Here is a 25,262-nt window from a genome sequence, read left to right on the forward strand (position 1 = left end):
AAGTAGTTACTTTTTGGCCAAACAGTATTCCAGTATATGGCTACACTACATTTTGTTTATGCATGCATCCCTGATAAACATTTGGGTTGTTTCCATGTTTTTGGCTATTGTGAATAATGCTGCTGTGTGCACATTCCCGCACAGAGTGTTTGTGTGAACATATGTTTTCATTTCTCTTGGGGTATACCTAGGAGTGGAATTGCTGGGTCTCACAGTAACTCTATGTTTAACATTATGAGGAACTGCCAGACTGCTTTCCAAAATGTTAAACATTTTACAATCCCACTAGCAAAGTACAAAGGCGCTGACGTCTCCATATTATCACTAACACTTGATAGTTTCCATGGCTTTGATTCTAGCCATCTTAGTGGGTGTGCAGTGGTATCTCATTGTGGTTTTCATTTGCATGTCCCTAGGGACACAAAGATATGGAGCATCTTTTAATATGCTTACTGGCCACCTGTAGGTCTTCTATTCTGTTGAGAAATTCTATCTAAACCTTTTGTCCATTTTTAATTGGGTCATTTATCTTTTTCTTGCTGAATGGTAAGAGCTCTTTACATATTTTGGATCTAAGTCCCTTATATTACACATGTGATTTGCAAGCATGTTCTTCCATTCTTTGGGCTCTCTTCATTTTCTTGATGGTGTCCTTTGAAGCACAATAGTTCTTAATTTTGTTAGGTCCAATTTATTTCTAATTTTGTCACTTTATTCTTTTGGTGCCATATCTAAGAAACCACTGCTTAACACCCAAAGTCACAAACCCAAGGTCACCAAGATGTATGCCTATGTTTTCTTCTAATAATTTTATTGTTTTAACTCTTGTATTTAGGTCTATGATCCATTTTGAGTTAGTAGTTTTGCATATAGTATGAAGCAGGAGTTTGACTTCAACCTTGTGCATGTGGATACTTGGTTGTTTCAGCATCATATGTTGAAAAGACCCTTCTTTCCTTGCTGGGCTGAAATGTCTTGGCACCCTTGTCAAAATCAATTGATGTAAATGTACCAGAAACACTTATTTCTGGACTTCCTTTTTTTTTTAAGATTTTATTTATTTATTTGTCAGAGAAAGAGAGAATGAGCACAAGCAGGGGGAGGGGCAGAGGCAGAAGCAGCAGGCTCCCCTGCTGAGCGAGAAGCCAGATGCGGGACTCGATCCCAGGACCCTGGGATCATGACCTGAGCCAAAGGCAGATGCTTAACTGACTGAGCCACCGAAGCGTCCCTATTTCTAGACTTCCAATTTTATTGTACTGATCTACGTGTCTACCTTGTGGAAGTACCACACTCTCTTGATTACTATAATGTAGTAGGTTTTGAAGCTGGGAACTGTGTGTCCTCTAACATCTTCTCCTTTTTCAAAATTGATTTTGCTATTCTTGGTCCCTTGCATTTCAAATGAGTTTTAGGGTCAGCTTGCCCATTTGCACAAAAAGTGCAGCTGGGATATCGATAGGGATCGCACTGAATCAATTTGGAGAGAATGGCCATCTTAACACTACTAAGTCTTCTGATCCATAAACATGAGATGTCTTTCCATTTATTTAGATCTTTAAATTTTTTAAAGATTTTATTTATTTATTTGAGAGAGAGAGAGTACATGAACGGGGGCGGGGGTAGAGGGAGAGGGAGAAGCAGCTCCCCACTGAGCAGGGGGCCCACTAGGCTCAACCCCAGGACCCTGGGATCATGACCTGAGCCGAAGGCAGATGCTTAACTGACTGAGCCACCCAGGCGCCCCTAGATCCTTAATTTTGTTAACAATGTTTTACAGGGGGTGCCTGGGTGGCTCAGTCGTTGGGCATCTACCTTCGGCTCAGGTCATGATCCCGGGGTCCTGGGATCGAGCCCCGCATAGGGCTCCCCGATTAATGGGGAGCCTGCTTCTCCCTCTCCCACTCCCCCTGCTTGTGTTCCCTCTCTCGCTGTGTCTCTCTCTGTCAAGTAAATAAAATAAAAATCTTTAAAAAAAAACCCAACAAGGTTTTACAGTTTTGGTATACAGGCATACTTTGTTTTATTGTACTTTTCTGATACTGCCTTTTTTTTTTTCTACAAATTGAAGGTTTGTGGCAATTCTACACCAAGCAAGTCTGTCTACCGGCATCATTTTTCCAACAGCATTTGCTCACTTCATGTCTCTGTGTCACATTTTGGTAATTCTTGCAATGTTTCAAACGTTTTCCTTATTATTATATTTGTTACGGTGATCTGTAATCAGTGATTATGACTCACCCATAACTCAGATGATGGTATTTTTTTTTTAGCAATAAAGTATTTTTAAATTAAGGTGTGTACATTATTTTTCTAGACATAATGCTATATTGTACACTTAATAGACCACAGTGTAGTGTAAGCATAACTTCTATATGCACTGGGCAATCAAAAAATTCATTTGACTCGCTTTATTGCAATATTCGCTGTGTCACAGCGGTCTGTAATTGAACCTGCAAATCTTTCACTTCTTCTGTTAAATTTATTCATAAATATCTTGTTTTAGATGCTATTACAAATGGAATCGCCTTCCTAATTTCACTTTTGGATTGTTCAGTGCCAGTGTAGGCAAGTACAACTGACTTTTGTATATATGTCTTGTGTCTCGCAACCTTGCTGGACTTTATTAGCTCCAGTATTTTGGGGGGGGAGGGGCAGTGGGCGAGGGAGAGAGAGAATCTTAGGCTCCATGCCCAGTGTGGAGCCCAACAAGGGGCTCAATCTCACAACCCTGCCATCATGACCCGAGTCAAAAATCAAGTGTCAGACGTTAACCGACTGAGCCACCCAGGTGCCCCTCCAATACTTTTTTTCTTATTCCTTGGGATTACTATATGCCAAAAAAATCACATCATCTGCAAGTAGATAGTTTTACTTCCTTTCCAGTATGGCTACCTTTTATTTCTTTTGCTTCCCTAATTGTCCTGTCTAGAATCTTTTGTAGCAAAAGTGGACATCCTTGTCTTATTCCTGATCTTAGGAGGAAAGCATTCAGTCTTTCATCATCGAGTATGAACTAGCTGTAGGTTTTTCTCAGGTGCCTTTTATCATGTTTAGGAAGTTTCTCTCTATTCCTAGTTTGTTGAGTGTTTTTAACATGAAAGGGTGTCAGATTTGGTCAAATGCCATTTCCTCGTCAACTAAGATGACTGTTTCATTGTTGTCCTTTGTTCTATTAATATAGTGAATTACTTCATCGAACCAGCCTGTGTTTCTGGGATAAATCCCATTTGGTCATGATATATAGCCCTACTATACCTTGCTGGATTCAGTTTGCCAAGTGTTTTGCTAAGGATTTTTGTCTTTATATTCATAAAAGGACATCAGTCTGTAGTTTTCTTTTCTTGTGATATCTTTGTCTGGTATTGATATCAAGGTACCGATGGGTCCTCATATAAGGAATGGTCTCACAAAATGAGTTGGAAAGTATTCCCTCCTATTCTACCTTTTGAAGAGTTTGTGAAGAATTGGTATTAATTCTTAAGTGTTTGGTAGAATTCACCAGTGAAGACATCTGGCCTTGGGTTCTTCTTTGTCCCCATTCATGTCTGTACAATAGGTGGCCAGCAGAGGCCTGGCTGGGTGCTGGGCACCTGGCAATAAGTGTTGGCTAATATGGAACATCAAGACTTTTTACTTCACTAGGACCTTGGTGTGTTCACCAACAGGTCCTCTGAGCACCTATGCTGACCCGTTCCACGGAGTCACAAAATGAGGTGAACACCCCTCCTCTGCAGTAGGAAGAAAACCGCACCCCTGGCCCTGGAGTGGGGAGGACATACTCACCATCATCCAGGATGACCAGCAATGGAGCCAGGAGGTCACACATGCCCTGGACGTAGCCGATCTCAATATGCTGCCAGATGTAGCTGTGAGAGAGACAAGGGGCCCGTGGATGGCACTCACGACCTGTCTCTCCAACCCACTCGTCCTCTCCCTCCTCCCTTGTCCCCCATCCCTCACCTGGACCACTCACTCCTTCAGCTCCCACATGCATCCCCTACCCCAGCCTGACACTCTTCAAATATCCTATTCTCAGCCACCACGATGGGCTTCCTAAAGCCCAACTCAGAGCACCACATGCTCACAGGCTCTCCGCTACATGACAAGACAACGTGCAAACTCCTTCACTGGGGGTACAAGGCATTCAGTGTCTCCTCCCCATCCATCTTCACCGCCCCACCACCACCTTCTGGTACTTCTTCCTCTCTGGCACATATTCACGCCCCTGGGCTTTGCCGTAGCAGTTCTGTGCCTGGAGTTCCCATCTGCCCCTTAATAATAAGAACTAATATTTACTGAGCATTTACCGTATACTCAGGCACTAAACATGTATAGCACCATGAAATTCTCAAAATAATCATATGAGAAAGGTATTATCATATCCCATTTTACAGATGAGGAGACTGAGGCCCAGAGACATAAGTGACATGCATAGAGTCATTCACCTAATAATAAACGGCAGAGGCAGGATTTGAACCCAGGTGGCCTCACCGCAGGGTATATGTACGCCAAGTGGTTTCTTGAGTCTCTCCTAATTTTGCCAAAGGCCATCTTGAATGTCACCTCCTCTGTGAGGCCTTCCATGATTTCTCCCAAAGCCATAACCCAGAAAAGGTTGGTCTATCCTTCCTTCTTCCCCAGCACCTTTTCATTTTAATGTAACATAGTAAATTAAAGTTCATTATATTTGTATCCCCTCAACTCAATTTTGAGAGGCAATGATTGCTTAGGAGACTATAAAACAGAATAGTTAGGAGACAGTACTTATTAATAAAAATGAGTTAGAGCAGGGGTTTGCAAACCTTTCCTGAGAGATAATTATTTTCAGCTTTGCACGCTGTATGTTCTCTGTCTTAACTACTCAACTCTGCAGAAGCAATCATAGATACTATGCAAACAAATGGGCATGGCTGAGTTCTAATAAAACTTTATTTACAAAAATGAGTGCTGGGCTGGATTTGGCCTGTGGGCAACACTAGTAGTTTGTGAGCCCCTGAGTTAGAGTAGAATGGAGAGATGTCCAGGATGCATTATTAAGTGTATAAAGCAAGTTGTAGAAAACATAGTATTAATCCCATATAGGTAAAATTAAAAAAAAAAACATAAAACACATATGTGTTTTAAAAAAAACATGTTAAAAAACATTAAAACACATAGGCACTCATGTGATATTATACAATATATACAATCTATTGTGTTATTTTACACGTATAATACATACATGGCTTGGGAAGATGTTCACTCAATTGTCTAGGGGAGGGGGCGTTATGACTGGAGAGGGAAGCAGTTTCTCTTTGGACCTTATGAACTTCTGGTTTTGCTGGTTGATTGAGGTTTTTAATAAGCCTGAGTTACTTTCATATTTTGAGAAATAAAATATTCAGTATGTAGTGAAAAGTAATAAGAAGCTCCAGGTCTTGGCTTAAGGAAATAAAGCACAAGGTTCTAGAACCTAAGAGATGTGAGTATGAGCTCCCGTTCAGCCAACTGCCCCGCTGGGGACTCAAGCAATGTGGTGGCCCTCAACCTCCGTTTCCTCCTCTGTAGATGGGGGATGGGTGGGGTAGGGGGGTGGGAGCTAACATCCCACAGGCTTGCTCTGAGGACAAGGTGAAACAGCTTTTAGTAAAGGGCTCAGGAGAAAGCCTGGTATACAGTAAGGGCTTAAAAAATGCTCTCTGTTATTATCATTAGTCTGACTGTTATCTTGTCAGTGTGGGCTGGCATAAACGCCAGGTGGGCAAGGTGCCTGGGGCAGAGGTGGCCATCCGGCTGGGCTCCCTGGGGCCCCTGCCTCTGCTACCCTCTTCCGCGCCCCTGCAGACCCCCTCCCCCCACCCCCAACCACCTGCACATGATGTTGCGTAGCTTCTCCAGGTTGGCGGGCGTGAAGTACCAATAGTTGCGGTCACACCTCTGCACGTCCTTCTCGATGCGGTGCAGGTTCACCGTGTACAGGTCCAGGAGCTCCGGCTGCAGGCCCCCAGGGAGGGGAAGGAAAGAACAGTTACACCCCCACTCCTCCCAGAGGTCGGATTCCACAGGTTCTCCCTCCTCCCGCCTCATCGGCTCCTGGTGCCGCTGAAATGCACATCCTCTCCCTGGACCGCGTGGGTGTTTGGTTTCCTTTCTGTTGTTGCCCGGGATGATGACAGTTCTTTTTGTTTTTCTCCCTTCTATGAAACAAGACAATTCTCTAAGGTGCACACACTAACTATCCCCGTTGAGCGCACAAGGGTTATAACTAGCTGGAGGTGCATCCCCACCCCCTGAACATGGGACAGGAAGAATGGAGGAAGCGAGCAGAAGTCCAGTTCCGGCCATAAGCTGGACTTGCTGCCTTGACCCCACCTGATGAAAAGGTGCAATGATATGGCAAGAAAAATACGGAACATTTCAAGGCCAAAATTTAACCCAAAAAGGCAAGAAAATACCAAATCTGGCTTTTGCCTTGAAGGAAGCTTCCAAATTGGCAAAATGTAAGCTTGGATTGAATGGTTTTGGGGTCCTTCTCCCCTAAGGTCAGGAATCTATTAAGAGACTTTCCTACATTAAGGTGGGACCCCCAAAGAGCCCCATCCCTGGTAAGGGACGCCTGGAAGAAAAACTAACATTTGGGGTCTCAAGGACAAATGCCTGTCGTGAATAGAGGTGCCAAGTGAAGTGTAAAATACATCTCCCTGGATAATTAACAGCTTTGAGTCAGGTTTACAACGTATGCAGGTGGATAATCCAAAAGCAAGAGTAACTTCTACATGAAGGTGAAGACAAATCTAAGATGACAGCTATCTATCGGGAGCAGTGGACAGGGAAAGGCCACTGGGGAGACTTCTTGAGACATAAAAATGAACAGAAAAGCTGACGTGTCTGAATGTTCCAGGAGAGATTTAGAAAACTGGCAGAGTTTGGAGGTTGGGGAGTGAACTGCTGATCCACATGTGGCAAACATAGGAAAGGAAAACAGAGACAAGGAAATGAAAATGCATCTGGGGAAAACAGAATTTTTTTGGTAGGAAAGGAAAAATAAATACAGCTTCCTAGATGGTGTATACATTATGTTGTTATACTAGCATAATGTATAACTAAAATGATTATAACTGTAGTGGATGGATAGGGCTGGGAAGGTGTCACCCGTGGGGTGAGGGTGTGGGTGTGGAATGTCTGGAACTGAAGAAAAAGGAAAAAAAAAAAAAGATCAAAAAGTAGCAATACAAGTATGTTATTTACAGACATGAGGGTAAACACCAGATAATTTGGGCAGAGTAAGTAACCTCCACTGCCTCTGGGAGAGCTCCATGCGGGTGGGTGGGGAGCACTTCTGGTTCCCTATTTAGCCTGGTTTGTTTTGACTCTATATATAAACTATGGGCAAGTATATCTTAGAAGTAAGTTCTTTAAAGGAAAATGGAAACACCACGCCTGGCTCAGAAAACCTCCCATTCAGCTGACATCCTTTGGCTTGGACTTTTTGGCAAGAAAGCAAACTTGAGTATTTAAAAGTTGCTGGACTTGAGTGTGCACCAAGATGCTCATCCTCAAGGCTGCTATTGACGGGGAGGGCTCACCACATGTCAGGCACGGAGGACCGGACTCACTAATTCTGAGCTCAAGAGAGAAGGTACCCAACTGATAGGGAAACTGAGGCTCAGAGAGATAAAGAGACATGCCTCAGCTGGGATTGAACCTGGGACAGTCTGAACTGCACAGCGTGTGATCTTGAGGTAGGATACTGTCTTCCCTCCCAAAGGGGCTTCTCCAGGGCAGCCTCTGTGCTGGGGAAAATGTAGCAGACCAGAGGTCGTGCTGGGAAACTGAGGCTCGTGGGACACGCCCAACCCTCCCGCAGCTGTTAGGTGAGAGAACCGAGTGGAGGAGAACCCTGGTGGCTTACAGAGTAAGTGACACCGCTGGAAGACACGGGGGACGCCTCGTTGTTGGCAGAAGTGACCACGGCCAGAGAAGCCAGGGCGGGGAAGAGACTTTCCATCTCGGGCTCTTCTGAGAGGTTGTCCTCGCTGTCCACCTGGCTGTGCTTCTCCACCTCACCGCCCCCCCAGCCCTCCATGGCAGCCCCCTCCTTCTCGGGCAGGGCCACGTCCATGCTGCCAGTGAGGGACATGAACTCGTCCATGCTCTCGTTGGCGAGGAGGTCACTCTCCAGGCTGTCCTGCACAGCCAGCTCCTCGCGGGGGGCCTCCTCCCGGGAGGTGGTGGCCTCGCTGCTCTGCCCGTCATCCGCGCTGCTGTCCCCAGGTCGGAGCGCCAGGGGGGCGTTGCGCTGGGCGTCCATGACACTGTCTTCTGTGCTCAGGCTGGGCTCCGAGTGCTCCGAGAGGCCCGAGGAGAAGTTGTGGGAAGAGGGATGGCCAGAGTCCGGGGAGCAGGTGCCATTCACCAGGTTCCCATTGGGGATCTTGGGCTGTTTCTCCTCCAACCTGCCTTCCATCTCTACCTGCTCTACTTCGTCCACAGACTCAAACACCTGAAAACGAGGTGCACAAAAACAGAGAGACGAGGATGTCCACTGTGGCGCTGCTTCCAGCAGCAACCTAAATCCCCATCAGCGGGGGACGGGTTCAAATATGGAACATGCACGTGGAATACTATACAGTTGGGAAAAGGGGTGGGGTGGAACCAGGTATAATATCTGCTCCCGTTGTAAAAATTAAAAAGTGACCTATTGCATGAAAATGCATAGAATAATCCAGAAATAAAGAAGCATTGAAATTGTCTGAGGAGGGAGTACCTGGGAATTCAAGCGGCAAGAAGTGCACCTTTCATCACACAAAATTATATGCACGTAGATCTTTTAAGTAAAGAATTAGTTAAAAACATAAGGAACAGGCTAAAAACAGCATATCATATCCACGTGGTTGGCTATTACAGATCAATTTTCAAAAGTAGTTAGATATGTATGAACCACTGTGGAAAAGCCTCCAGGATACATCTCAAAGATTTATCTGTGGTTCTTTGTGTCCTGAGATCATATCCTATTAAGGAGATAAGACCATGTTCCAAGGGGACATGAAATATTTCTTCTCTGTGTGTTTATGTCACCAATCTGATTTGCTGTTAAAATCACGTTTTTGGTTTTTAAAAATTTCTTCTAGATTCAATTGTTTTAAATTATGTAAAAAAAAAAAAGTATCTAACTCCAAAGTTGGAACTAGGGAACAAGGGGTATTCATGGAAATGTAGCTTCTTTCCCTGTGCCCCTTCCCTGACTCCTGTAGGTAACCATTCTGATTCGTTTCTGGCTTATTCACCCATTGTTTTTGAAAATAGATATATTAATATTAATATTTCCTCTTTTTATGCAAAAGGTGACACAGTGTGCATATTTTGGGGGCTTTGCTTTTTTATTTAATATCCAGTGAGATGAGTTAACATTTCACTGAATAAAATGGAAAGCTGTGGGCCAACACATACGATGGCATTTATGTAGAAATTTTCAAAAATTATCAAACATTGCAATATATCCTTTACGTACTGTGTACATACTTCTGTGTATGTATAGGCAATCAGCAGGGTGACAGGACACACAGCTAAATGATGCTATTTCTAGGGAGCGCAAGTGGGGATTAGGAATGGTCAAAGCCAAATTTAGCTTTCTCTGCAATATTTTAATTATTTAGAAGAAGAGATTCATGTATTACTTGTGCAACTAAAAACTCCATTTTTAATGCTAGTATAAAAAGCTAAAACAAATAGACCATAAGTGACCTATAGATGATGGATGTCCAGTGCCTTTACTCCAGGTTGGAGGGGGGGGGATGGGGGGGAAGGGGAGGATGGGGAAGGCGCGGGGCCTCCGGAAGGTCACCTGTGTGCTGTTGCTGGAGTCACTCTGCAGGCGGACATGCTGTCGGCCGGAACTGCAGCTCTGGGAGGACTGATAGAAAAAGGGGCCGAGAAAGCAGGGGTGAGGCATTGCATCCCAGCTCTGGGGCCCTGCCCCTCAGCTCAAGCAGGGATTCTGCAAGTGTGGTCTCATCTCTATTCCTGACTTGGGCAAGTCCTATTAGGGCCTCAGCCTCCTATCTGTACAACGAGAAGGCGGGGGGGGGGTCTCCCTCTGTTCCCTGGAGCCTCAGGGGCCACACAGAACCCACAGGACCCCACCTCCCACTCCTGCAACTGGAAAACCCTACCTTTAGCTGCCCTGTACTTGAGACCTCTGGCTCATATATAAGTTCAACTCCGAGTGACTGGTTGGCACTAAGGGCCTGATTTTTTGTTATTCCCCTCTCTGTCTGCATGCTTTTGCCCTATAACTTCTAACTCCTGCCTACTCATTCGCAAGGCTGGGCCCTGTGACGTGCTTCGGCCAGGGGGATGTTAGCAACCTCGCCAGGGCAGGGGTTTAACCAGCCCTTGTGTGTATTTCCGCTTTGTCTCTTTATGATTTGCGTTCACTATAAGAATGTGCCCAGCTCAGCCTGCTGGGGGATGAGACGGGGAGCATAAGCCGGTCACCCCAGACGTGGGGGAGAGCCCAGCGAAGATCAACAAACCTTTTAGCTGACCAGGCACTGACAGTGGGCGCAAGAGTGAGCCCAGCCCGCCCCGCTCAGAGGTGCTCGGCTGAGCCAGATCCATGCGTATACATTCAGTGCTTACTGTTAGAAGCCGCTGACTTTTGGTGGTTGCTGCTATGCTATGCAGCATGATTGCTGGCAACCCGATGAGTATACACCGCTGGGGAAGAGAATTAACTCTCTTCTCAGCTCCTTCTTTGGGCTGCTGAACTGGAGGCTCTGTGAGAGCCGAGAGGTCTGACTTGGCCACCGGAGCGTTCCTGACATTCCAGGACATTCCTGGCATGCTGGTAGGCACTCAGTGAGCATTTGCTGAATACATGAAAGTCTAGCTCTGTGCTAGGCGCTTTGTGTGCACTATCTCACGTGAGCTGCACACAAACCTCCCCTACGCAAATGGTTGTTCCCATTTTGTAGATGTGGAAACTGAGGCCCAGAAGTAAAGGTGCTTGCTTGCGAGGCCTCACAGCTAGGAAATGGTGAGGCTGGATTCAAACACAGGTCGGTCAAACTCCATGGTCTGACAAACGCTAGGGGTGACGGCTCCAGACACCCAGCTGTCACCATTCCTACAATAAACGGCACAGATCCCAGCCTTTACTGCCCCCCGTGCTCCCGGGTGGGTGCCGCCCATCACCTCATTGCTGATGGTGGAGTCCCGGTGCATCATCCGGTGCAGGTGGCTGTCCAGGCTGGCCCCTGATGAGCATTTAGCCAAGGCAGCCGCGTGGGACTCCCGCTCCCTCTGCCGCACGATGGCCTCACAGCCCAGCCACTCGGCCATTGTCTGTGTGTAGCACGCGTGAATCTGCTCGTCCACCTGCCGGGGCAGAGGCAAGGTCACCCCTGGGGAGAGCCAGCCCAAGCCAGAAGAGAATGCTAGCTCTGGCCTGGGACCCTGAGCCCCAGAGACACCCAGCCATCATTCATGGACATCCAACGGATATTAAATGAACACCTACTATGTGCAGGGCACTGGCTAGGCCCTGGGGATACACAAACGTGTGCGAGGCTACTTCTTTCTTCCCATATTCCCTCCCTCCCTCCCTTCCTTCCTATTCATTCATTCACTCATTCATTCATACATTCAAGTATCTGTGGAACTTCTACTCTGCAGGCAGCGTACTAAGCCTAGGGGGTTCGGAAGGGAGAGGACTGTTTCTTTCCTTTCTTACTACCTTTTCTCCTTCCCCATTCACTCATTTACCCATAATTCGGAAGTACCCACACTGTGCTAGGTACCACACTAGGCATGGGGAAACAAGGTGAGCAGGATGCCCCGCTCCATCCATCCATCCACTCCCTCCACACATTTACTGAGGGCCTCCCACGTGCCCGGCGCAGGGCCAGGAGCAGAGGACACAAAGATGAACAAAACTGACCTCTCCCCTTTACTCCTGCAATGGCCCTACAGAAGGATTACAGATTTCAAGCATTTTCCTTGTGGTATGTCAGCAGACTGCAGGGCAGCTTGCATTGTTCCTGATACACAGCCCAGGTAACTGAGGCTCTGAATCTGTCAGGCCTCTGGGCGCAAGTGGGGGCAGACGAGCTGATCTAAGTAAGGGGTGGAGGGGCACGAAGAGAGAGGGCAGAGAGCCTGCCCTGGGCCGGGCTGGGAGGGGTGGGGAATCCTTCAGCTATTCAGGGCTTCCAGAGAGAGGCTGAGGGTCCACCCTGACCAAAGGCCTGTCCTCCCACCCACTGACCTCCAGAAGATTCGTCCCATCACACCTCCCCATTCCCACTGCCTTTCTAGGCTAGGTTTCCATGACCCTGCACCAGGACGACCCCAGTAGCCTCCTTCCCAGTGCCTGCTTGTCCCAGCCTGCCCCCCCAATGCATTTACCCCTCAGCAGCCTCCTCTTTGTTTCCTCCCCAGCCCCACCTCTCACTGTCACCCCCACCCTCCTGTCCTTTATGTTCCAGCCACCACGCCCACCATGCACTTCCCGCCCTCCCCACACAAACCCACACAGATACACATACACACCCCACATCATGCACGAGTCTGCCCTCGGGCTTTGCTCTTGCCGGCCCCTCTTCCTAGAGGCCCTTCCTCACCCCTCTTGCCTGGAAAGCGAGCAGGTAGCCTTCTGCCTGGCAGAGGTACTTCCTATGTGCTCTTACAGCCCCTGGGTTTGCCTCCGTCTGACTCTGCACAACCCCCACTAAACTGGCAAGGACCTTGTCTAACACACCGTTGGGTCCCTGGTCCCAAGCACGGGGCGTGGCACCCCAGAACGCTGTTCCTGTTTGCCAGGAGCCAGGAAGCAAGGGGTGAAGCATGGCGGGGGCCTCCTGCTCTTCCCGAGATGATTTTGGACAGTTCACTGGCATGGGGTCTTATCATACGGAATCACAGTGTGATTTCTATTTCTAGCTCCCCTTTAACTTTTCCGATTATGGGAAAGGTCAGTCTGGTGCTACGGTGTCCTGAACCCCTCCTATAACACTTCATAATCCCCCTTTCTGACAGTGAGGGAGCAGGCCTCAGGCAGGCTACGGCATCTATGTGGAACGGAATTATACCTTTTTGTCATATCCTATTTATTTTTATGGTTTCCTTCTATTATGGCAAGTCATGTCAGTTTTCCATTGAATGCAGGGATATCAACTATCTTTTTAAATAAGCTCTATACACAGTGAGTCAACTTATTGATGAATATATAACAGCACAGGTGGTACATGGATATGGTTTTAAGAACTTAGTATGAATAAAAGAACGTAGAGTCTCTCAATAATTTTTATATTGATTACACGCTGAAATGGTAATATATTGGCTATGTTGGGTTAAATAAAATATATTATTAAAATTAATTTCACCTTGATGAAATGATGCAGACCTACCCATACACACACACACACACACACACACACACACACACACACACACGGGTGCACACACATACAAGAACACACGAGCTAATGCAGAAGCTGGTGAAATCCGGGGCGCCTGGGTGGCTCAGTTGGTTAAGCGACTGCCTTCGGCTCAGGTCATGATCCTGGAGTCCCTGGATCGAGTCCCGCATCGGGCTCCCTGCTCAGCAAGGAGCCTGCTTCTCCCTCTGACCCTCTCCCCTCTCATGTGCTCGCTCTCTCTCATTCTCTCTGTCTCAAATAAATAAATAAAATCTTTAAAAAAAAAAAAAAAGAAGCTGGTGAAATCCTAGTGGGGTCTGTAGTTAAGGGAGCACTACTGTGCCGATGTTAATGTCCTGGCCCTCGGTATTGGGCTACTGTTCTAGGTGATGCTTCCATTGGGGAATGCCGAATGATGGGTACGGCAGGACCTCTTTATTATAGTTTTTGCAACTTCTCATGAACTTATCATTTTTAAAAGTATTTGTGGGCATCTGTTTCTTTCCATTTTTCAAAACAGGACTACTAAAACATTAACTGAACATTTAAGATTAACATAGGTGCTCCAGTGTGGTATCAGCTCAAGGTGACTCATTGCAGGGTGGTATCAGATCAACGGAACAGAATGGAGAATCCACACTAATATGCCCAACTGACTGCTGACAGGGGCACAAACAATTCACTGGAGGAAGGATAGCCTTTCTGTCGAATGGTGCTGGAGCCACGGGACATCACAGGCCAAAAAATGAACCTTGACCTAAACCACTCACTGTATACAAAAATGAACTCAAAATGGATCACAGACGTAAATGTAACACGTACAACTATAAAACTTTGAGAAAAGAAACATAGGAGAAAATCTTTGGGATCCAAAGGCTCTTAGACTTAGACTCGACACAAAAAGCACAATGTATATAGGAAACATTGATAAACTGAACCACACCAAAGATTTAGAAATTTGTTCTGCAAAAGATCCCATTAAGAGGATGAAAAGACAAGACACAGACTGGGAGAAAATATCTGCAAACCATCTATCCAACAGAGAAGGAATATCTAGAGTATATAAAGAACTCCCAAATCCAACAGTAAAAACCCAAACAATTCAGCTAGAGAAACAACATGAGCAGACACTTCACCAAAGACAGGTAGCAAGTAAGCGTGTGCAAAGATGTTCAGTATCACTGGCCATTTGGGAAATGCCAATTAAAACCACAGTGGGACATCATTTACACCTGCCTGAGTGGCTAACATAAAAAAAAACAGCAATGAGACCAAAACGCCAGGGAGGATGCAGGTGTGGATCACTCGGATATTGCTGGTGGGAACAGAAATTGTTCAGCCGCTGCAAAAGCTTGACAGTTTCTTCCAAAACTAAGCATGCACACCGTATGTCTCAGCAGTTGTACTCCTGAGCATTTAATGATGACTTACGCTCCCACAAAAACACGAATGTTCACTGCCATTTTGTAATAGCCCAAACCGGGAAACAGCCCACCTGCCCACCAACAGGTGGATAGTCAAACTGTGATGCACCCAGGCCACGGAACACCATAGAACTCTTGGCCATGGAGAGGACAGACTGCCAGAGGATTACGCTCAGTGAAAAAGTCAATCCCAAAAGGTTACATACTACATGATTCCATTTGTACAACATTGTCGAAAAGACAAAATTGCAGGAATAAAGAACAGACTGGTGGTTGCCAAGTGTTAGGCTGGGAGGTGTGGCTAAAAAAGGGTAACAGGAGGACCCTGGTAGCACTGGAAATGTTCAGTATGTTGACTGTGGTGGTGATACACACCACACACACACACATACACACACACACACACATAAATGTCAATGCCCTGGTTGTGATATTGTATTATACTTTTTTAAGATGCTACCATTGGGAGAAATTGGATAAAGGATACCCGAGATTCTTCTGCATTATTTCTTGTAACTCTGTGAATCTACAATTATGTCCCAAAATAAAATTTTAAATAATGCTATCTGTGCCTTGTATTGTATTTCTACTGGACAGCCCTGCCCCAGAGCTTCCGGGCTCCCCCATGTTCCCCTGTCCCATCTTGGTCCAGCATGAAACCAGAGCACCCCCTGCCCCACAGTACCTGGCTCCTTTTGTTGCCAAAGACCCCACTGCCCATCAGGGGCAACCAACCTCCTTCCTCTCTGTCTCTGTCATCCCGAACTGGTAGTGGCCCAGGAGGAAGGGCCACACGGCCTTGCGGATCTCCGGCTGGATGCCCCCATAGTAGATGAGGCGTAGCAGCTCCTGCTCCTCGTAACTCTGTGGTAGGTGGGAGGAAGTAAAGGGTTTGGTCAACAGAAAACCAGAAGGAGGGCTCTGTGAGCTGGCAGTCCCACTTCTCAGACGTGGCCTTTAGAGATCATGGTGTGAATAAGCAAAGCCGTGTGTACCGGGATATCCATCCTGGCATTATATGGGAAAACCCCCAACTACCCGCTGATGGGAATACCAGCAAAGAGAAGAAAGGGCAGGAGGTTCATCCATGAACACTTACACAAAAAGATGTTCAAAGTGTATTGTTAAGTGGGAAAAAAACCAAGGTGCGGAACATATCTAGTGTGAACCCATTTTTTGCAAAAAACCCGAAAGGTCAGTATAGAATGAGTTAACATTTCTACTTAATTTTTAGTCAGTTTTGTGCATTATGTTGATATGGTAACATTATCTCAAAGTTATTAATCTTGACTCAGCTCAAAGAAAATTGTTTAAAAGCAAATCAATCCAAAATGAACATTTCCAGCTGGTTCTTCATGTACTAATAACTTTTGTGCACACTAGGATGACTTTAACAACGTTTGCTGTACTGTCCAATAGATTTGCCCTCTTTTTAAAAATTCATTTTCAGGCAAAGGCTTTGCAGTTATAATTAGTCACGCTGGGGGACCAGCAGGTTCTATCTGTTCGTGTGTGTGTGTGTGTGTGTGTGTGTATGTGTATGTGTATGGAAAGTACCAATGACTACTAGAAAGTTACTCTGAAGGGTAGTGGGGTTCTGTTTCCTCCTCTCTCTTAACATTCCAAAATTACAAGCATATTTCACATTTTTTAAAGTAAGCTCAATGCCCAATGTGGGGCTCGAACTCACAACCCTGAGATCAAGAGTCGCATGCTCTACTGACTGAGCCAGCCAGGCGTCCCACTGATTTTACATCTTAATCCTCATCTTAGATGTACCCGACGACAATGGCAAAACAGCCACTCTTTTGTCTTTGTTGGAAATTTTAATTTGTATTCTGCAGACAGCTTTGTCAAAGCTGTTTAAAAATCAGAGAACTATTTGTGGCTGGGGCTGTAAACTCTTCATCAAAAATCCACCTGCTTGGGTCCTGGAGCCCACAGCTGGACTACATTTCCCAGCCTCTCTTGCAGTAAGGGGTGGCCATGTGACAAGGTACTGGCCAATGTGATGTGACAGGATGTGATATAAGCCATTTCCTGGCCAGGGCTTTGAAGAAGCAGGTGTATTCCCTTCAGATTCTCCATTTCCCCTCTGCTGCCTGGAGGCAGGTGACCATGAGGCTCTGGAGGATGGTGGGGCCACGAGACCCCTGAACCTCTGGAGGGAGGACAGATGCCCACTCACCAGGAATGCCCACCTAGGACTCCTCAGTGAGCAAGAAATACACCCCATGATGTCAAGCAACTGAAAAAGTGTGGACTATTTGTTACTGTGGCTCAGTGCACCCTAATACAACAATGCAACCAAGAAAGGTAAAAATATGGCCAGTTTGTGAAAGGGTTGCAAAAGTGTTAGACGAAAGATACTCATTTTTGACTGATTTATTTTTTCAACCAACTTGTCCCTAGACTAGTACCTCCCAAATTGGGGAGATCACTAGAAGCATTTGGGGAACTTTCAAAAAATATAAATTCTTGGGCTCCACTCCCAGAGATGCTAAATCAGTAACGCTGGAGTGGAGCCCAGAAGTCTATAAATCTTTTTGAATTCCTCAGGAAATGTGCACTCTCCCAGGCTGCCGGGGATTATGAACACTATGACTTTTTTTTTGGGAAAGTAAGTTGGTATATCTATTTAAATTTTAAATGCATAGCAATTTAATTTCTAGGAATCTACCCCTGAATAAAAGCACTGGTCAGAATGATATGTGCTTATAAAGATGTTGACTGAAGCATTGTTTGAAATAATTTTTAAAAAGAGAAAGAGCCCGATTGTCTATCATTAGGGGAAGATTTGAATAAATTATGGGCTACTCATCTGTCAGGTGCTAAGGTGCTAGCATTCAGTATTTCACCTAGAGATCTGAAAGATGTCTTTGATATAAAATGAAGCTGTTGCTTAAAATACAAACATAATTGAAAAAAATAAGAATTACAGAGATATCTACGTAGGCATACCTATGGACGTATAAGCACAGGAAATATATGGCAGGGTCTCTACATAACTGACACTGTTCATTAACTCAGGGGATCAAAACGAGAGCTCTGTGGCAGAAAGAAGGTATCTAAACAATTTTTGTCCTATACACCTGCATTCTTCATTGTTTGAGTTGTCACAGTCAGTAGGCATTCCTCCTGTCGTTTAGAAAAACAGCTAGTTTTGGCAAAAAAAAAAAAAAAAAAAAAAAAAGTCAAACAACCCTTCTGTTTGTCCAGGTTTGGGAACCAGTTTGTTGTTCCCAGAGTCCCCCAGCGTTCCCAAATTAATACACAGAACAGCACCTGTCCCCGGCGTGGGGAAGCCAAGCCGACCCAGGTGCTTACCAGCCTGGCCCTCCCCAGGGCCCGGGTGGGAAGGCACCCAGTGGACTGAGCCACCGCGTTCATCCCGCGTGGAGGAATCAGGTTATTTCTTCTGAATGCCTGCTCCTGGTGGCGGTTAGACTGGTGTCTATCAAAATGGATTCTGCCTTCCACACCAGCCATGGGAGGTACTTTTCCAATAAAGGTACCTTGTGGCCCCATACATTTGAGGGACTGTTCCATATGCTCTCCCACCCCCAGCCACCCCCAGTTTCTTGAGAGCCACAAGCATATCAGCCTAGGCAAGGTTCTAGGAAGTTCTGCAGGATGCAGAAAAGTTGACTCATTTTGTTTCCCACTTCGACCAGGACACTTTTTTCAAATGTAAGCATCTTCCTTGTGGGGACATTTGCCTTCTGATAAGAAAATCTTACAAATCTGTCTCCAGATGGAATATCTAACGGGAGGATTCTCAGGCCTGAGGCACAGATGGGAGAGGTCTGCAGGATGGTGGCTTTTCTTGTCCCAGCTGCCTCCTCTGACTTAGCTACTTCTGTCATTCTAAGTAGTTCAACTGCACTGTAAGTCCCTTCCTGCTGAGGACTCACAGTACGTCCTGCAGCACTGAGCATACAGCTGGTGCTTAATAAATGCTTGGTGACGGATTCATTTCTACTCCTTCTAGACGATCATGGGTACTTTCCATCCTCCTTGATCCTCAACCCCTCTGGGCAGAAGCAGGCTGTGGGTCTTGGAACTCTCAAGAAGGGAGGGGCCTTTGGGTTGTGTACGCAGAACCCAAAGGTGTCATAACAGCCTCGAGTCCCCGTGAGCAGGTGGGTCTATTGCTCAGATGACCATATGATCCCCCCAGCTCTGCCCCACCACAGGCTGAGCCAGGCCAAGGCTTACTGTGCTGTCCTGAAGGTACCGTTCCCAGATCCTGGCCGTCAGCCCGTGCCCAGCATCACAGGGCGAGTCCGGAGACACGATCATGTGATTGACCAGGGCTGACAGGTGGGTCCTCACGGTGGACAGGTGTCTGCAGTAGGCAAGCCCTGGAGAGGGAGGGAGGGAAGCCATCATCCACCATCCAACCTACCTTGCCTTGTCTCACGGATCTCAAAGCACTGCCCTGCCTGCAATCCTCGTGAGCCCTCATGACCTAGAAAATCCCATCACCCCTCTCTTCCAGACGAGGAATGGGGCTCCGAGGGGCAAAATCCCTTGCTGGCTTGACTGCTTAATAGTTGTGTGAGACTGGGGACGTCCAATCACCTTTCTCAGCCTGGGCCAGGGTGACATTACCTCTTCTGCCACAAGCCAAGGCATTTAATCCATGGGCAGGAGGCAGTAAGTGACCCCACAGGCTCACTGTGCCTCTGGGTGCCTCCAACCCATCCCAAGAGAGACGGAGAATGGCAGAGGTGGACGACTTGTGTTCAAAGTGCAGCCGGATAAAGAAGGCCCTGGGAGATGCACCTGGTTTGCTTTCAAAGATGGCCCTGCATTCTTAAAGGAATGCCCGCCAACCCGCTGCCCTTCAGCTGGGCACGTGGAGGGCACAGTGCCTGGTACACGGGAGATACTCAGCAAATGCTGGCCTGTGTCTGCTCTGTGCCCCCTCCCTCTGGCTCTCCCTTATCAACTCCTAGAGAGGACCCTGGGCCTTCCGGAGCCCGAGGACTGGCCCCTACCAGCAATGAGGAGGATGAGGGAAAAGAGGAAAAGGAGGGGGAGGAGGGAGAGGAGGGAGAGGAGGGAGAGGGAGAAGAGGAGGAAATGGCTAACACTTACACAAGCACATACTACGTGCCAGGGAGCTGCCCAGAGCTCACATACTTAACTCACTAAATTCTCATGACAACCATATAAAACAGGTACTCCTACCTTCTCCATCTTATAGATGGGGAAACTGAGGCACTGACTGCTTGTGTCTCTTGCCCAGGTCACACTGCTAGGAAGTGCAGAGTTGGGATTTGAACCCAAGCTGCATAGCGCCAGAACCCGGGCTCTCAACCACCATCAGGGATGAGCCATTGAATGCGATAACACTGTTCAAGATCCATCTCGACCCCCAACCCATCCTCCAGGAAGCTCTTCCATTTGGGTCCCATAAATACGCATCCAGGGCCTGCTCCACGCCAGGCCCTGCATTAGGCACTGGGGATGGGTGATAACAGGCAAAAACCTTGATCTTGGGAGCCCACGCCCCCCCTCTCTCTCCAGTCGCTCGGGCACATGGCCGGCACTGCTATTCTGCAGGCCCAGGCAGGATACATTAGCACTTTTCTAGAATCCCTGACATATTAACTCCCCCATCTAGGCTGGGAGGCGGGGAAAATAAAACGTGCTAAGAATCAACACAGCAGAGTGAAAAACAACAGCAGCAGCAGCAGCCTTTGGGTCAGGCAGGCCTAGGTTTGAGTCCCAGCTCTGTCCTGTATTAGCTGTGTGACCTTGGACAAGTTACTTTGCCTCCTTGTGCCTTAGTTTCCCCATGTGTTAAATGGAAATAATCAGAATACCTGTATTTAAGTTTTAATTTTTAACTTCTCCTTACTCTTCTGCTTCTGCCCATAGGCGAGGGGAGCCGACTTTTACTGAGCACCCATGACATGTAACGCCAGGTGCCAGGGGCTTTATACATGCTTCTCATTTAATTCTGAGAACAAACCCTCGAAGGTGGGCACCGAGGATGCAACGGTGACTAGCCACAGCCCCGTTACCGAGGAGCCCCGTCGTTGGCTGTCCTCTCTGAGAGCCCAGAGATAAAATTTATGCCCAGTCTCTGGTTGAGGAAGTTCGGGCTCCGAGAAGTCCGCGTAACTTCACTAAAACTAGACACATCTGAGCTGAGGTTCCCGTGCCAGAGCCAGGCTCCTTCCCCCAATACAGATGCCACGCAACAGGCATTGGAGAAACGCGCCCGGAGACCACAATGGCAAATGAGGCCGATACGCACATCCATAGAAGGCTCTGGAAAGGATCTGGTACTTCATGTTGTCGCAGAGGAGCTTCAGCGGGGCCCTGCAGGTGGAGGAAGAGAGGATACTTAGAAAAGACCATACAGAGCCCACGTTTGCTGGAGGAGCTCAGCTCGTTACCTGTAGGGGGCAGATTAAAACCAGCCAGCCAAGGGGACTCTGGGGGGACTGCTGTTTCTACCCATACCGCCACTTCTCCTATCAGCTTTGGGGTCACTCTGTCCCCAGCTCTCTGCGGTTTGGATGGGGCTGATTCGACCCAGTACAGGGACTCGGGCTAGAGTCACAGGCACTGGGTAAGAGGTGGTCATGTGATCCAACCTGAGCCAAGGAGAATGAGCCCCAGACTCATTTTGTTGGAACTCCAGGGAAATTCACACTCTTCTCTCTGCCCGAGGTCCTAAGCCAGAGGGATGTAGGGCAGCGGCTACTGGGATCCAGTTCTGCCCCTGCATAGGAATGGCCTGCCCGAGAATGAAAGTATCACGGTGGCAGTCAGAGGCAAGAGCTGAAGAAACAGAGGTTTGTGTTCTGAGCGTCTGGAGCCAACGGTGCCTGAAGTCATCGCACCTCTAGGCTCCTCAGTTCTGTCGAGATTTTCTTTTGTATTTGAACCAGTTGAAGTGGGTTTCTGTCACTTGCACAAAGAGTTCTGACTTCCAAAGTGAACCAGCTAAACCAAACTGAGCCGAACCGGGACTCAGAGTCTGGCTGACTGCGAGGTAGGTGATGCCTAGAGCTTCTTCTTGCGTGGGAATTTGCGGGGGGCTGTTTTGGCTGAAAGAGGAGAGGGGAGTAAGGCCCCAGAACTGTTGGGGAAATCAAGGACTGCTGATGGGAGTGCTCTGCATCCTTGCAGAGAACAGAGTGGAGGAATATCTGCATATTTTTTTCTCCGGACATCCTGGGGACACCCAGGAAATCTCAAAAAGACAAGAAGGAGGCATGGCTAAAGTACTCCAGTTACACACATGGAGGCATTAAACATTAAAATCACACTCATTGTGCCCTCAGGTTGGTGGGGCTCAGGCTTGCTCAGTTTACCTAAGAACAGCATAACACAGCTGTCCCACAGTGGACTTGGCCATTTGAAAGGTGGTGAGCTCCCCGTCACTACAGGTGTGTAAGCAGATGCCATGAGAGGGGATACTAGGTTAGAACAGCGTTTTTCAATGGCCCATGGACCACAGCCCAAGAATTACTTGGAATTTCTCCAATGTGCAGATTCCTGGGCCCCGCACAGACCTACTCAATCAGGACCCCTAAGGAAGTTGTCTCGGAACCAGTGTCACCTCCCCCTGGTGATTCTGATGCACACAGACATGAGAGACTCTCTGGTTACAACAGTGCTTCTCAAACTGAAAAGTGTGCACATGATCTTAGGATCCTGTTAAATGCAGATTCTGCTTCTGGACCACGTGCTGAAAGGCAGGCCTTAGATGACTGCAAAAATGTGATGTCAGCTCCCACCCCTTAAGCTCCTATGGCTGAAGACCGGACCACCCACTGGGCCAGAGGCCCGGCATGGAAAAAGGCATTCCATTATCCCCAGCCAGGCCACGTGGCATCAGTTGAGAAACAAGACCAGTCCTATTATTGCACTGAGTAGCCCTGCAGACACACGAGATCTATGGGCCAGGAAAGAGATGATCTGGGGATCGAACTTTATCCAATAAAATAAGAAGCGTCACTTACTGAGCATTGTCAGGTGCTGGGTCCCACCTGCTGGCCATATTAAACCAATATCTGATTTGTCCTTACGATAGCTATACAAAGCAAGCATTTGTATTCCCATTCGGCAGAGGAGCAAACTGAGGCACGTGTGGTTGGCAGTGAGTAGTATTTCTAGTTTCTGCCTTCCAGGAGCATGATAGGACTGCGCTTCATGGCCTGTGGTGGATGGGGTCAATGAGGCGTGAACAGAAAGAGTATGTGCTGCATTCAGGGTGGAGCATTTCATTGTCGTCCAGGCGCCCCAGAGCTGCCTTTCCCTCTTTCACTGTGACTGGGAATATTCGAGATGGTGTGGCTCCATCAGCCAGGCCCTTTAATGTGGAGCAAGCAGAGCCCCCAGCCGACCCACGATAGACACACAGTATGCACGATGAATCAACCTTTGTTGTACTGAGCCACTGAGATTTCAGGACTGTTTGTTACTGCAACATAACCTTGGTTATCCTGACTGATACATGGAAGGAAGCTCTGATAGCTAGGACTTCACAAGGCTAGGATTTAACCCAGACCTCGATGATTCCATAGCTTATGTTCCTCCTCTGAATTCAGTGCTGGGCAAGAAATGGGCATCTATAAATCTTTGGCAAATCCTTCCATACCCTCCGCCCACAGATTAAGCCCCTCATACCTCTCATGGTTGCACCCATTGGATGAGCCACCATCGGCCAAGCCACTCTGTGAACAGGATGAGCAGGAGGACTTCCGGGGGCTGGGTTGCCATAGAGGCGGTAGGTTGCTCACGGAGACATCCATCAGGTCCTGGGGGACTGTGATGGACACGAGGGATGGAGCAAGAGCCCCGGTTAAGCCTATGTGGGTCACAGAAACCTCATCCCAAAGCAAGCAGCTCGCCCCTAGGCCAGCACAGGGACAGGGAAAGACCCTGAATGTGATAGTCGGAGACAGCGACCCCAATCATTATCTGACCCAGACCTTTGAGCCCACCTGATCCAGTGAAAGCCACCACCAAGATTTGGGGCCCTCAGCAGACAGGCAGAGCTGATGACAGCTGAAGAGAGAGGAAGAAGTGGGGCAGGGGGGGAAAGAGAGAGAGAGAGAGACAAGAGCCAAGGAAAGAGACCCAGTCCCAGAGCAGGAGGCCGAGCCTCACCATGTTGTCATTCAAGTGTCCTCACAGGAGGCTGACAAGAAGGAAGAGGAGCCTGCTGGGGGCTTCTGGGGAAGGTTGATGGCCCTGAGTCCCCAGAGATAGACTCTCTGGGAGAGAGAGTCTCTAGTGGGGAGACAGAAGGGAGCCTAACTCAACACATGAGGCAGGGCACCCAAGGGCAAGGGACTCAATGGAGTTCCTGCTGATGAGGCCACCTGCACGGTCCATCATCCTGAGCCATATGGCTCTTCCACCAATGGTCTCAAGCAGGTGGGCGACTCCCACCCAGAATCATGCGGCGGGGAGAGGGGCGCTTGTTAAAAAGCCATATGCCTGTATCCCACCCCCAACCTCCTGGAGATAGAGGCCTTAAGTCTGCATAGCAAAAAACAATCCTGATAACAGCAGCATGTTCGAGAACCAAGAGGGCATGACCGATCTCCTAACACGCGTACTGGTGACTCCTGATCACGGGCTCCCAGGATACAGCACTTAGAGTTTCCCTCACTGCCTTCTCTCCCAGCTCCATGGAAACCGCCCCGTCTGCAGAGCTGCAGGACAAACACAACGGTGACTCACACATTACACAATTTCTGCCGTTAACACTTCCTAGCCTCTTGGCAGTTCCAGACAGGTGCAAAAATTTTATTTTCTCCAGGACAGGGCTCGGTAAACATTTTCCGTCACGGGCCAGGCAGTAAACGTTTTAGGGTTTGTGAACCACTTGGCCGTGATCATAAACCACTCAACTTTGCCGTCAGAATGCAAAAAGAGCCATCCACAAGATGCAAACACGTGAGCACGGCTATGTTCCAATAAAACTTTATTTATGGACACTGAAATCTGAGTTTCATATCATTTTTCACAGGTCGCAAATATTACTCTGCTTTGGATTTTTGTCAATCACTAAAAAAAAAAAAAAAATGTAAAAACCGTTCTTAGCTCATGGGTAGTACTCAATGCGGTTGGCTCCGGCCCGTGGGCCCTAGGTTGCCAAGCCCTGACCTAGGAGATTGAGAAGGGTGCACATCTGCCCCATAGGCCATCCCCCCCTCAAGGATGACTGGCAATCCCTGGCCTGTGCCCTCGGGCTGCAAGGTGGGGAGAGTTGTGGACCCAGGGCCACTTGTCATCAGAGCTCAGGGGCTGACAGGGGCAGCCCTACCCACAGATAATGCAGAAAGCTCCTCCCCAAGCTGACTCACTGATGAGCTGGCCAAGAAAGACCAGTGAGCCCCTGTAAAATGTTCTAGAAAAGCATCCCCAGTTCTCCGCCAATCTCAGGGAAGCACTGATC

General features: G+C 47.7%; 1 protein-coding gene across 2 annotated transcripts in view; it reads right to left on the reverse strand.

Annotated features, from left to right (window-relative positions):
* Nucleotides 1-25,262, reverse strand: part of SGSM1 (small G protein signaling modulator 1) — an 86,951-nt gene that overhangs the window by 10,041 nt on the left and 51,648 nt on the right. For both annotated transcript variants that reach the window (XM_078060845.1, XM_036105209.2), the window contains exons 13-21: nucleotides 23,483-23,621; nucleotides 21,099-21,163; nucleotides 19,046-19,191; nucleotides 15,563-15,691; nucleotides 11,179-11,361; nucleotides 9,827-9,895; nucleotides 7,895-8,485; nucleotides 5,852-5,976; nucleotides 3,787-3,869 (exon numbers count right to left, since the gene is read on the reverse strand). In XM_078060845.1, coding sequence (XP_077916971.1) covers nucleotides 3,787-3,869; nucleotides 5,852-5,976; nucleotides 7,895-8,485; nucleotides 9,827-9,895; nucleotides 11,179-11,361; nucleotides 15,563-15,691; nucleotides 19,046-19,191; nucleotides 21,099-21,163; nucleotides 23,483-23,621 — 1,530 coding nt within the window. The remainder of the gene's footprint in view (nucleotides 1-3,786; nucleotides 3,870-5,851; nucleotides 5,977-7,894; nucleotides 8,486-9,826; nucleotides 9,896-11,178; nucleotides 11,362-15,562; nucleotides 15,692-19,045; nucleotides 19,192-21,098; nucleotides 21,164-23,482; nucleotides 23,622-25,262) is intronic.

Source organism: Halichoerus grypus, chromosome 13, assembly GCF_964656455.1.
Source record: "Halichoerus grypus chromosome 13, mHalGry1.hap1.1, whole genome shotgun sequence".
Taxonomy (NCBI): Eukaryota; Metazoa; Chordata; class Mammalia; order Carnivora; family Phocidae; genus Halichoerus; species Halichoerus grypus.